The sequence below is a fragment of the Anolis carolinensis genome, chromosome X (assembly GCF_035594765.1).
Source record: "Anolis carolinensis isolate JA03-04 chromosome X, rAnoCar3.1.pri, whole genome shotgun sequence".
Taxonomy (NCBI): domain Eukaryota; kingdom Metazoa; phylum Chordata; class Lepidosauria; order Squamata; family Dactyloidae; genus Anolis; species Anolis carolinensis.
This window is the reverse complement of record NC_085847.1, coordinates 1250317-1264678: the sequence shown is the minus strand read 5'-3', so window position 1 is coordinate 1264678 and position 14362 is coordinate 1250317. Positions and strand designations below refer to the sequence as shown.

At 38.6% G+C, this 14362-nt stretch overlaps 1 protein-coding gene across 1 annotated transcript; it reads right to left on the bottom strand.

Moving 5' to 3' along the window:
* Window positions 1-1613: 1613 nt before the first annotated feature.
* Window positions 1614-14352, bottom strand: rad9b (RAD9 checkpoint clamp component B). Its single transcript, XM_003226871.4, has 11 exons — window positions 14198-14352; window positions 11196-11266; window positions 10149-10298; window positions 9501-9615; window positions 8323-8422; window positions 6814-6920; window positions 6595-6701; window positions 5875-5939; window positions 5272-5391; window positions 2638-2773; window positions 1614-1919 (listed from the first exon to the last, which is right to left on the bottom strand). Exons 1-11 carry the CDS (start codon window positions 14229-14231, stop codon window positions 1791-1793), a joined length of 1134 nt encoding a protein of 377 aa, XP_003226919.1. The 5' UTR covers window positions 14232-14352; the 3' UTR covers window positions 1614-1790.
* Window positions 14353-14362: the final 10 nt, after the last annotated feature.

Sequence of the window (14362 nt, the reverse complement as noted above, 5' to 3'; positions counted from 1 at the left end):
GTTTTCAGGGCAGCAGAAAACAGGACGGCTCCCTCTTCCTTATGACACCCTTTCTTTCACATATGTATACATGTCTCTCATGTCTCCTCAACCTTCTCTCCTGCAGCCTAAACAAACGTAGCTCTTTAATCCACTCCTCAGAGGGATTAATAGTTTCAGACCTTTTGGTGGCCCTTCTCTGGACCCCTTCCAGCTTAGAGTCCATTTCCCTCTTAAATTGCTTTGCTCTGAATTGGACACAGAGCTATTATTCCAGGTGATGTATGAACAAAGCAGAAGAGAAGGGCACCCTGAATTCCCTTGATCTAGATCAGCTATGGGCAAACTTCGGCCCTCCCTCCGGGTGTTTTGGACTTCAGCTTCCACAATTCCTAACAGCTGGTGGACTGTTAGGAGTGGTGGGAGTTGAAGTCCAAAACACCTGGAGGACCAAAGTTGGCTTTGAGTCCCATACGTGGGAGAAAAGCAGAATAAAAGTAAATATAATAATAATAATATAATAATAATAATAATAATCTCAGAACAAATGCAATTAAGGCCAAGATCGAAAAATCAGCGGATGACCCAAAATGCAGACTGTGCAAGGAAGCTGACGAAACCATTGATCATATCCTCAGCTGCTGTAAGAAAATCGCACAGACAGACTACAAACAGAGGCACAACTATGTGGCCCAAATGATTCATTGGAACTTATGCCTCAAGTACTACCTCCCAGCAGGAAAGAACTGGTGGGATCACAAACCTGCAAAAGTATTGGAAAATGAGCACACAAAGATACTGTGGGACTTCCGAATCCAGACTGACAAAGTTCTGGAACACAACACACCAGACATCACAGTTGTGGAAAAGAAAAAGGTTTGGATCATTGATGTTGCCATCCCAGGTGACAGTCGCATTGACGAAAAACAACAGGAAAAACTCAGCCGCTATCAGGACCTCAAGATTGAACTGCAAAAACTCTGGCAGAAATCAGTGCAGGTGGTCCACGTTGGGTGCCGTGCCAAAAGATCTCAGCCGGCATTTGGAAACAATAGACATTGACAAAATTACGATCTGCCAACTGCAAAAGGCCACCCAACTGGGATCTGCACACATCATCCGAAAATACATCACACAGTCCTAGACACTTAGGAAGTGTTCGACTTGTGATTTTTTGATACAAAATCCAGCATATCTATCTTGTTTGCTGTGTCATACAATAATAATAATAATAATAATAATAATAATAATAATAATAATAATAATAATAATAATAATAGACATTATACTCCTTTTGATGCAGCACAAAATCTCTTTGGCTTGTTTAGCTGCTGCATCACATTGTTAGCTCATGTTTGACTTGTGGTCTACTAAGACTCCCAAGATCTCGCATGCTACAACTTGTGGTGTTTTGCAATGCATTAAAGGTAGACATATTTCATCTAATTGTACAAAACTTCATTTTTAAACAAGAGTTGGAGGTGGGAGGAAGGAAAAAAACTGGATTGTGCCTGTTCAACATGTAACCACTTGCCCTCCAAGTTCTCCAGCCCCAAAAGAATTCCCCAAGATATTAAGGTAAGAGCAGATGTGGCAAGATAAAAATTAATTGAAGCGGATATGACCTGATATGCCTAAAACTTTTAATAAGCATCTTTGAATCTGAACAATTTGAAGATGATTTTTTCCCCAAAAATTAACTGTCTTAAGATAAAAATGGCACCCAACAGTATAAACATACATTGCAACCCAACAAATCAGGATATTAAGCACACTTACTTAAAAGACATGGGCTTGGGCATCTGGCCTCACTAAAACGCTGGAGAGAGTTGCCCGTTGCCAAAGTCGTCTTCAGTGTCGCTGGCTGTGGCCAAACTGTGGACCACATGGGTTCCATTTTGCTCACTGGATGAAATGGCTCCGAAGAAGAAGGAATGAAACTGAAAAAGGCAGGAAAAGAAGTTTGGTTTTGAATGTGTTTTAGTGGTTTTTAACTCTGAATTTTTTAATACTGGTTATGTTTAATCCTGTTTTCATGTTTGTATATTTCTACATTTTTAAATTGTTATGCTGATGCTTATATGTTCTATGCTTATATGTTGGGGCCGGGCTGTGGCGCAGGCTGGTTAGTAGCCTGCTGCAATAAATCACTATGACCAAGAGATCATGAGTTCGAGACCAGCCCGTGTCGCAGTGAGTACCCGACAATTAAAATTAAAAAATGGCCCCTGCTCGTTGTTGACCTAAGCAACCCGAAAGATAGTTGCATCTATCAAGTAGGAAATTTAGGTACCACTATGTGGGGGGGGCTAATTTAACTAAATTTACGACACCATAAAACTGCCACCAGTGTGCGGAAAGGAATGAGGAAGTCGGCTTCACAGTGAATGATGAAGCAGCTGCTCCCCCTGTGGCCGGAATTGAGCATCCTCTCAGGAAGCTGGAAGCTGGGGAAGGTTAAATTGCCTGTGTCTGTCTCTATGTTCATATGGCTTTGAATGTTTGCCTTGTATGTGTACAATGTGATCTGCCCTGAGTCCCCTTTGGCGTGAGAAAAAAGGGCGGAATATAAATACTGTAAATAAATAAATATGTTAAGGCAGATAAAGCAGAGTATAAATCTATACACATAATAAAAGTGAAAATATATGTGTGTACCTTACTGTGGTCGGGATTTGGTGGGGGCCCTTCAGCCCTAACGGTAAAATTTTCTGCTGGATCCGTGGCTGTTCCTGGGCCCTGAAGGGTTCTCTGGGCAATGGCACCTTGAGTGTGTCTCTCCAATGCAGAGCTCCTAAAACAGCACAGAACTAGATATAAATTATACACCTTTCTATCCCCCCAGTCTTCTGTATAGATCCTTCATGTAATCTATACCCTGGCCTTTCTGGTACATAATCCACATTATGTCTGATTTGCTATATTTTAAATATCTTCCTTAATAGACAAGTACTGGTATTACATGCATTAACAAGAACAAGTCATGTATGCAAGAGTGGGGCTGCATACAGAATTTCCCCTTGAATCTGCGATCCTGAATTTCTCTCTAGCATCTAACTGAAGATATGAACCACATGCCTGCCCAATCTATACCTTTATCTCATAAAAGTGAAAATATGTTTGTATGTATGTTTCTGGAGCCCTCGGTGGCGTAGTGGGTTAAATCCTTGTGACTTGAAGGTTGGGTTGCTAACCTGAAGGCTGCCAGGTTCAAATCCAACCCGGGGAGAGCGCAGATGAGCTCCCTCTATCAGCTCCAGCTTCATGCGGGGACATGAGAAAAGCCTCCCACAAGGATGGTAAAAACATCAAAACATCTAGGCGCCCCCTGGGCAACGTCCTTGCAGATGGCCAATTCTCTCACTCCAGAAGCAACTCAGGTTGCTCCTGACACGGAAAAAAAACCTACAGTAGAGTCTCGCTTATCCAAGCTAAATGGGCCGGCAGAACCTTGGATAAGCAAATATCTTGGATAATAAGGAGGGATTAAGGAAAAGCCTATTAAACATCAAATTAGGTTATGATTTTACAAATTAAGCACCAAAACATCACGTTATGCAACACATTTGACAGAAAAAGTAGTTCAATACGCAGTAATGTTATAATTACTGTATTTACGAATTTAGTACCAAAATATCACGCTATATTGAAAACATTGACTACAAAAATGCCTTGGATAATCCAGAACCTTGGATAAGCAAGTCTTGGATAAGTGAGACTCTACTGTATCTATCTATCCATGTTTGTATGTATTTTCCAAGATGGCTCCACTTCTACAGAGCACTGTGACTCCCACCAGTGATGGATCTCAACCAAACTTGGCACTCATACCCATCATGGCCAACTTCAAATACTGCTGTGAAGGGAGGGGGAATGGACCCAGGGTGATGGGAGTTATAGTTCATCCACATCTAGAGCCCGATGGCAAAAATAGAAGAACGGCCTGCCTCAGGGAGAGCGTGCTTGCTCCATCAATGTTTAACATTTACACAAATGACCAGCTACTGCCAGAAGGGACAGAGAGTTTCATCTATGCTGACGATCGTGCCATCACCACTCAAGTAGGGAGCTTTGAAATGGTTGAACAGAAGCTCTCCAAAGCTTTAGGTGCCCTTACCGCCTATTACAGGGAAAACCAGCTGATTCCTAATCCATCTATAACGCAGATGTGTGCTTTTCATTTTAAGAGCAGACAAGCATCTCGAGCTCTGAGGATGACCTGGGAAGGAATCCCACTGGAGCATTGCAGCACACTCAAATACCTGGGAGTTACTCTGTGCCGTGCTCTGACTTATAAGAAGCACTGCTTGAATATCAAGCAAAAATGGGCACTAGAAATAATATCATACGAAAGCTGACGGGCACAACCTGGGGATCACAACCAGACACAGTGATGACATCTGCCCTTGCGCTTTGCTACTCTGTTGCTGAATACGCATGACCAATGTGGAATACATCTCACCATGTTAAAACAGTGGACGTGGCTCTTAATAAGACATGCTGCACTATCACTGCTAGAGAAATTAAACTGTTTAGCTGGTACTGTACCACCAGACATCCGTAGGAAAGTATCAGCCAGTAATTAAAGGACCAAGGCATTGACATCTCCGGCCCATCCCCTGTTCGGATATCAGCCAGCATGCCAATGCCTTAAATCAAGAAACAGCTTCCTAAGATCCACAGAGATACTGACAGGAACACTTCAGTAAGCGAGAGTCCAAATGTGGCAATTAAAAACTGGAATCTCAATCCGTCAACTAAGACCGGATGAGAGACTCTTGGGCACACAGAAGACTGGGCGACCTGGAAGGCACTGAACAGACTGTGCTCTGGCACCATGAGATGCAGGGCCAATCTTAGGAAATGGGACTACAAAGGGGATTCCACGACATGCGAGTTTGGAGAAGAGCAAACCACAGACTACAGACTACAATGCAGCCTGAGCCCTGCCACATGCACAATGGAGGATCTTCTTACAGCGACACCAGAGGCATTCCAAGAGGCCAGCTTCTGGTCAAAGGAAATTTAGCATAATGCCAAGTTTTAAACTTTGTTTGTGGTTTTTAAAATACATTATAACTGTATTCTCCATTTGCTTCTGACACAATAAATAAACAAAAAATCTAGAGAGCCCTGTGACTCCCACCAGCAATGGATCTCGACCAAACTTGGCACACAAACCCATCATGACCAAGTACTGGGGGGGTTTGGGGGGCAATGACCCAGGCCTATGGGAGATGCAATGGCATCATCTCCTGAATTCAGGAAGGTGGTGACTTTCAACTCTCCTACCTTCTCTGGGCCTGGGAAAGTTGCAGAGATTCACAAGAAAGTCTGTTCTCTACGTCTGCTAAGGTGGCCAAGACAAAAATGGCTTCGACGAGTGTGTCCTCAAGGCTGAAAACAACTGGCCTGTAAAAATAAATGTACAGTTGAGCTGCCAGCATCCTCATTACTCTTGATTAACAAGAATAGTAGGGAGGCCCTCATCTAGAAAGAGGAGTGAAGTGACTCTAGAAACCACTCTCTAATTTGGGAGAGTTAATAAACTATAATGTGGCTTCCTGTTAATTGCAGTGTTGTGTAGCTATAGTTAATAAATATTTCGAAATGAAGGGGTTTTAGTGCACTTAACTGCTGGGTCGAGGCCAGTATATTCTCTGGCATGAAAGGGCTATTGATGACAATTACTGTACACAAAGCAGCCCCTGGAATTAAATAGATTCAGCTACGTGGTGCATCATCCCCATAAATCCATTTTCATGCATCTGTACATAAGGTGCACGTTCACTGATGGTTTAAAACCATTTTAATTAGACTTTTAACAAAGGTAACTTTGGAATTCAAAAGCTAAAAGAACTGCTTACTTTGTCAGAAATTATCTTATTAACCTACCTTCCAGGCAGATCAAAATGGACAGAAACGGGAGTGTTGAGAGCTTCCGCAAAAGCCAGAAGTCCCTGGTTATAAGTGAAAAGTGTGCATTAACTCAAATGTAAGACTGCAGAGCATTAGATGATTCTAATAAGAATAATAGGACACGTAAAAAGCATTTCCATACTTTTAAATTTTATTATTTATTATTTTTTCATTTTTTGTCTTTCTTTAAATTGTACTCATTTTGTTTTATTAAGTTGCAGTTTGGTTGTTTATATTGTCTAATGTGTTTTGCCTTGATGTATACTGTTTTGTATAGTTTTCTTTGGGCATTGAATTGGATACCGTCTTGAGTCCCTTAGGGGAGATAGGGCGGTCTATAAATAAAGTTTATTATGCTGCTTTTTAGTGACGGCATTGAATTGTTGCCAACACTGTGAACCACCCTGAGTCCCCTCCAGGGTTGAGAAGGGCAGTATATAAATACCGCAAATAAATAAATAGATTTATCACCCGTCTTTCCTTGTGGCTCAAGGTGGGGTACAACATAGTTAAAGCAGCAACGTAAAACAAAACACTGTTAAAATACATATATCAAATATACACAGATTAAACACAGATTAAAATTCACCCTGCAGGGTAAAATTCATCAATGCCAAGCCCACTACATAAGCAAGCTATGCATGCTTTCAAATATGGTATGCCTCACAATTCAATAAATACAGCTGCCAACTTTACCCGTAGCTCTTTAAGGCAAAATGTGACTTCAGAGTCGACCCCGACTTGGAAGTATTCAAACTCTTCTGGACTGAGATGTATTTCTGTATGCATTGGCGATGGGAAATCTGGAAAGAATCGGAATCGTGGCAGAGATGAATAATTAAGGTGTCTATTGAAACTCCTTTACATAAGTTGCTGTCCCAGATCATTGGCCAAAGACAGCTGTTCAATCCTTACCCATTTCGTCCTCTGTGTATGTCTTGAAACACACTTTCACAGGCGTCACAGCTAAAGTCACTTCATCTTGACCGTTTGGGAAATGGATCAATATATCAGAAAACTGCCTGCACAGCACAAAAACATGACCATTAGCTGAGGTGACGAACTGATCGTTGTGTTTTGTGTCAGTGAACCAAAACTGGCAGGGGATTTGAGCCAGACATAAAAGGAGACTGCATAAAAGGCTGCAAAACCAATTACTTTCTGGCTTTTCTTCAGGTCAGAGTATCACAGTGTTGTTCAAATACAAAGAGGTCCAACCTGATGCTGACAGCCAGAAATCAATACACATAATAATAGTGAAAACATGCATGTATGTGTGTGACTGGGGTGTCCACTTATACAGACAAGCTTCCACTTCCACAAATAGATATAGCTCCCACTACTCAGGAGACACCAATGGCCCTCCCTCTAAGAACAATGCAGGTTGCCTTAAACATGTCCTATTACCTCCCCCCATTTTTCCCCCTTCCAATCTAGATGAATTTTCTTGCTTTTTTTTTTTGACTATTTAAATCTTCTCCATTAGATGGCACTAGAGACCAAGGAAAAGGCTGTAGATCTGTCCTATTTATTTTTGCGGCACCTGGGATGAAGTTCTATCAGGAATAATAAGGCAAACAGTGTGGGAAACAATACACTTCAGGGGAGCTTTACTTCTGATCTCTGTATTCAAAATGCAGAATCAGGATTTGGTAAATAAAAATGACTCATGTGGTGTAATGCAAGACTCGAAATGGTCATAACATGGAAAAAAACAAGAGAATAGGCCAAATAGGATATGGGCTATAACTCTATTGGAAAAGTTCATCTATAAATTGAGACTAGCAAAAGGAAAAATAAAAGGAGACCTATTTGAAAATACATGGAAGCGATTATTACAATTATTATTATTATTATTATTATTATTATTATTATTATTATTATTATTATTATTATATGACACAGCAAACAAGATAGATATGCTGGATTTCGTATCACAAAATCACAAGTCGAACACTTCCCAAGTGTCTAGGACTGTGTGATGTATTTTCGGATGATGCGCACATATTATTATTATTATTAAGTAAAAGTGATTATTAACTTCCTGACTGTAAGAGCTATTCAACAGTGGAACTCTCTACCTCAGAGTGTGGTGAAAGCTCCTTCCTTAGAGGCTTTTAAATAGAGGTTGGATGGCTATCTATTGGAGGTGTTTTGATTGTGTGTTCCTACATGGCAGAAGGGGGTTGGACTAGATGGCCCATGTGGTCTCTTATTTATTTATTTATTTACTGTATTTTTACCCTGCTCTATCTCAACCCCAAAGGGGACTCAGAGAGGCTTCCAAATTGGCAATAATTTAATGCCACATTATGACATAAAAACATACAAAATGCAAAAGTGCTATTCCATGTCCAGCCATCCCAATATGTACACAAGGGAAGTGTTTTTGGAACGGCTTCAAAATATAAAGTGGGTTATTACCTCGACTGGATCTTCAGGACATTGGGGCAGAGATTCTTCGCAAAGACGGCTTGCAAAGGTTCACATTCTTGAAAAGTGAGGTGATGTGTTTTCACGACACCTGAGCAGAGAGCAGAGGCCAAGGGATTTGTTGCGCAGTATTGTATAAATGTCAAATAAATTCTGCCTGATGTGACGGAAATGTTGTGCTGTAAACTGAATTGGTCTCTTTGAGATTTAATTTTCTTTTTACTATTATTTACAGAAATGTGATCAAGGCTAAAACAGATCCAGTCTTTATGGCTACTACTACTACTACTAATAATAATAAAAATAAACTATGGTGATTATTGGAAGGATACGCAAGCACATTTACACTGAAGAAGGTTGGAATAAAGATTTAATCAGAGTTGGACAGTCTTATCTTAAATTACAGTTTTATGTAAATATTCAAAAACATTTAACCTACTGATGCCTCAATTCATGTCATTTTATTGATATCTATTTTTATTTTGAAATTTACCAGTACCTGCTGAATTTCCCACCCTTGGCTTACACTCAAGTCAATAAGTTTCCCCAGTTTTTTGTGGTAAAATTAGGTGCCTCGGCTTATACAACAGAGTCTCACTTATCCAACATAAACGGCCCGGCAGAACGTTGGATAAGTGAATATGTTGGATAATAAGGAGGGATTAAGGAAAAGCCTATTAAACATCAAATTACATTATGATTTTACAAATTAAGCACCAAAACATCATGTTTGACAACAAATTGACAGAAAAAGCAGTTCAATACACAGCAATGTTATGTAGTAAAACATCATAATGTATTGAAAAGATTGACTACAAAACATTGACTACTAAAAGGCAGACTGAGTTGGATAATCCAGAACATTGGATAAGCGAATGTTGGATAAGTGAGACTCTACTGTAATTGGGTCGGCTTATACTCAAGTATGTACGGAATACTTAAAATGTATTTCTATGAAATAAATCTATTAATGATAATAATAATAATAATATTTTACCCACAGAGCACAACATAATTAAAATACTTCATCATTTTAAAAAGTAAAATACATATATTGAAACATATTCCTATGAAATAAATCTATTAAAATAATAATTATAATAAGTCAGGCAACTTAAATAAGACATTGAATTATATCTACCACCTTGAGGCCCAAATCATTGACTGACCATGTCTGCAGAAAAGCTGAAAAACGATATGGCAGTCCCTAAAGTTGGTATAAATGGTGCATTTTTCTACATTCCTTTCCAGTGTGTTCAAGGAACGAAACAGAGGCAGAACTGCCTGAAATAAGGAGAGCATTATTAATACAGACATCTCCTTAAGATGAAAGTTAGCATTGCAATAGATTCATTACGGTGTTGGGAGGGCAACTGTATTCAAAATGTGTATTTAAGCGTTCTCAATGAGAAAACAAACTGATACATTCATTAAACAGATAGCATTAAAGGTAACAAAAGTTTCCGATGCGAATGTTCCCAAGATAAATAAACAGGTCAAAAAGTTAACCAGTAAATGCTACTTTTAGGTAACATTTCCTTTCATGTGTTCAAAAAGAATGGGGAAATTACATTTATTTTTGACAGTTTAATCGCTTCAATCAATGTACATTTTGCCAGGCAATACTTTCACATAATCTACAAACAGTTTTAATTGGTCTACTGAAGGGGACAAGGGACAAGGATCTGATTAAATCCTTGTTCCTTGTCCTCTTCACTACCGTTTGTCACACATTTGTTTGAAGACATCTCTTGTTCAGATACTTTAAAATGAAACTGGCTTTGTAGTAAAAAAAAAAAAAGTGTATACTGTCTTACCTTTATCACTAATTTGCATCTAAGCGGTATGTGCTTTTTATGCAGATCCGTTTCAGATGTATTTCTCCAGGAATAGTGTTGAAAGAATATAGAGGAAAAGAAGATGCAGGCATAGGCTGATCTGGAGGAATTTACAGACCGCAAAGAAAGCTGTGGATACCATTACATTTATTATTATTATTATTATTATTATTATTATTATTATTATTATTATTATTATTATTATTATTATTTTATTATGTCACAGCAAACAAGATCGATATGCTGGATTTCGTATCACAAAATCACAAGTCGAACACTTCCCAAGTGTCTAGGACTGTGTGATGTATTTTCGGATGATGTGTGCAGATCCCAGTAGGGTGGCCTTTTGCAGTTGGCAGATTGTGATTTTGTCAATGTCTATTGTTTCCAAATGCCGGCTGAGATCTTTTGGCACTACTACTACTACTACTACTACTACTACTACTACTACTATTATTATTATTATTATTATTATTATTATTATTATTATTATTATTGCCCTACTTTTGCCACCAGGAAATAATCTCAGTATTAAGACACTGATGAACAAAAATATATGGCAATGCAGTATTGCAGGTTTGATGGCTCTCATAATTGCAGAAACAAAACAACATGGACAAATTTAACATATTTGGGGCAAGAATTAGTGGTCAGATGCAGGTCTCTTGGGTGAGAAGGGCTCTGGAAAATATATTAGTATCATTACAATTATACATTGTTCATGTCCGAATGGACAAGCCATTGGAGTGTGGTCAAGATGGCAAATGTGATTCACTGTTATTCATATAAACAAAGTTTTCATCTTGTTTTGAAGAATAAAAACAATAATTTTATTCCTCCCCACCTCTCTTCTCTCATACTCCCCATTGCCTTAAATCTGCTTTAAAACATTGCATTTTAATGCCTAATTTTAATGTTTTAATGCTAGTTTTAATGCTACTGAATGGGGACAATTGGGATTTTTCCCCTCCTCCAACCCTCCTTGAATCCCAGGTCGCCATCTTTGGACTCGGGAGAGACACTTACTCCTTGTTCCATGGGATCGAACCAAAATTCCTCGCTGATGCGTGCCATGGCATGGACGGCCCTGCCAAAGACTGTGGGGAAAAGAGTTGGAAATTGGAATTACATTCTCATCCGACCTACCATTTTCATTGTATGTCTTTAAATGTCATCGTCATCCCCACAATTTTAGCCATTGATTCTCATTCTTTTTACATAACAGTAGTTATCACAGGGTCTTGAGGTGTAGTGTATTATACAATAATACTGATATTCTTGGAAAATATCCTAGACATTGCTATTCAGAATAGTTTCCTTGCCTTCCCGATATGTGGGAAGATTTTTGGACCTTAAATTACATAGGGGATCTTCAGGGAAAACCTAACTACAGTGCTCCCTCACTTATCGCTGGGGTTAGGTTCCAGGACCACCCGCAATAAGTGAAAATCTGCAAAGTAGGGACACTATATTTATTTTGATATTTATACATGATTGTAGTAGTTATACCCTATTTTAAGTCTTTATCAACCAATCGTGTGTTGATAAATCGCCTCCTTCTCCTCCCGTTGCTGCTTGGGCTCCTTTTCTCTCCCTTTGGCTTCTCCTTCCTCCCTTCCTTAGGCTGTAAATTGTAATTTTTTATGATTTATAATAGTCTAAAAGTTTATTGAAAAACCGCAAAACAGCGAATCTGCGAAAAGTGAACCGCGAAGTAGTGAGGGAACACTGTATATCTATCTATATAAGTGAATGTATATACTGGTATGTATGTATGGACCAGGATCAGACTTGGCACAGAGACCTCCTGGGACCAACCAAACATACTGCAGGAGTTTGGGGGAAAATTGACTTTGATTTTTGGGAGTTGTAGTTCACCTGCATCCAGAGATATTGTGACCCCCACCAACAATGGATTGGGATCAAACTTGGCAGAGAAGCCCAACTGAAGATACTGAAGGAGTTTGGGAGGAATGGATGTGGATTTTTGGGAGTTGTAGTTCACCCTGCATCCAGAGAGCACTGAACCCAACCAACGACAGATCTGGGCCAAACCTAGCACACAGACCCAACAAATTACCAAACTGATATTATCTCATATCCAAAAACAAACAAGGCCTTCTTCAAATAACCCTGGCATCACCGGGTACCCAAGCCAGTATATATATATGTATGTGTGTGTGTGTGTGTATGCATACACACACACACATATATATATATACAGTAGAGCTGGATTGATCTATCTGTCCATTCCATAATAGTCCCATTGTTGTTGTCTTCCCATTTTATACCACACTTTATTGTCCATTCAACTGTGAAATTTCCTTTCCCCATTTCGTAACACTCTGCACTTTGCCTGGGATCTACGAATTAGTCTCCTGTTTTTAATACTGTATCCTGCTTGTTGATTTTAATGATTGTTTTTATTGATGTTGATGTTTTTTACTGGAATAATTGTTTTATTGCTTTGTTACTGTTATTTGTTTATCGGGCCTGGCCCCATGTAAGCCACCCCGAGTCCCTTCGGGGAGATGGGGCGGGGTATAAAAATAAAGTTGTTATTATTATTATTATTATTATTATTATTATTATTATTATTATTATTATAGAGTCTCACTTATTCAGGCCTCGCTTATCCAACGTTCTGGATTATCCAAGCCATTTTTGTAATCAATGTTTTCAATACATCGTGATATTTTGGTGCTAAATTCGTAAATACAGTAATTACTACATAACATTACTGCGTATTGAACTGCGTTTTCTGTCAAATTTGTTGTAAAACATGATGTTTTGGTGCTTAATTTGCAAAATCATAACCTAATTTGATGTTTAATAGGCTTTTCCTTAATCCCTCCTTATTATCCAACATATTCGCTTATTCAAGGTTCTGCCGGCCCGTTTAGCTTGGATAAGTGAGACTACTGTATAATATATAAGCATTATATATTATTAAGGTTGTACTATACAACTATATTGCAATATTATTAGTCATATTACATGTAATATAAATGTACAATTATAATAGTGTATTATTATTATTATATTGTATTACATTATAATATTATCAATATTAGATGTACATACAATATATTATATTATTAGCATAGCACAATACTGGCACTAAATTACTATATTGTACTATATCAATATATTGTAATATTACATGTAATACATACAGTAGAGTCTCACTTATCCAAGCCTCGCTTATCCAAGGTTCTGGATTATCCAACGCATTTTTGTAGTCAATGTTTTCAATATATCGTGATATTTTGGTGCTAAATTCATAAATACAGTGATTATTACATAGCATTACTGCGTATTGAACTACGTTTTCTGCCAAATTTGTTGTCTAACATGATGTTTTGGGCTTCATTTGTAAATTCATAACCTAATTTGATGTTTAATAGGCTTTTCCTTAATCTCTCCTTATTATCCAACATATTCGCTTATCCAAGGTTCTGCCGGCCCATTTAGCTTGGATAAGTGAGACTCTACTGTATAATATATAAACATTCTGGATTATCCGAGGCATTTTTATAATCAATGTTTTCAATATATTGTGATATTTTGGTGCTAAATTTGTAAATGCAGCAATACATCGTGATATTTTGTTGCTAAATCCGTAAATACAGTAATTACAACATAACATTACTGCGTATTGAACTACTTTTTCTGTCAAATTTGTTGTCAAACATGATGTTTTGGGGCTTAATTTGCAAAATCATAACCTAATTTCATGTTTAAAAGGCTTTTCCTTAATCCCTCCTTATTATCCAAGATATTCGCTTATCCAAACTTCTGCTGGCCCGTTTAGCTTGGATAAGTGAGACTCTACTGTATATGTATGTGTGTGTATATGCATATATATATACACACACACATACATATACATGTGAAAGGCAATGCATTGAATTTAGCCAACACTCGGGCTCCTGGTTGTCGTGTTTCCCATCTCCAGGGCCCATTGGAAGGCAAAGGCAGCCTTTCCCAGTCAAAAAGCGAGCTGCCCCTTCAACTTTGGGCGCTACCTTTCATATGGGCGCCCAACAAAACGCATTTCATGGTGAGAAAAGGGCGAGAAAAGGAATGGCCGCCTCTCCTCAGAAAGGCCTGTCGCCCAAAAAAGGCGGGAAACGCATCCTGAGGAGAAAAAGAAGAAAAGAACACAAGCGGCCCAAGAGGTGCGGAACTTT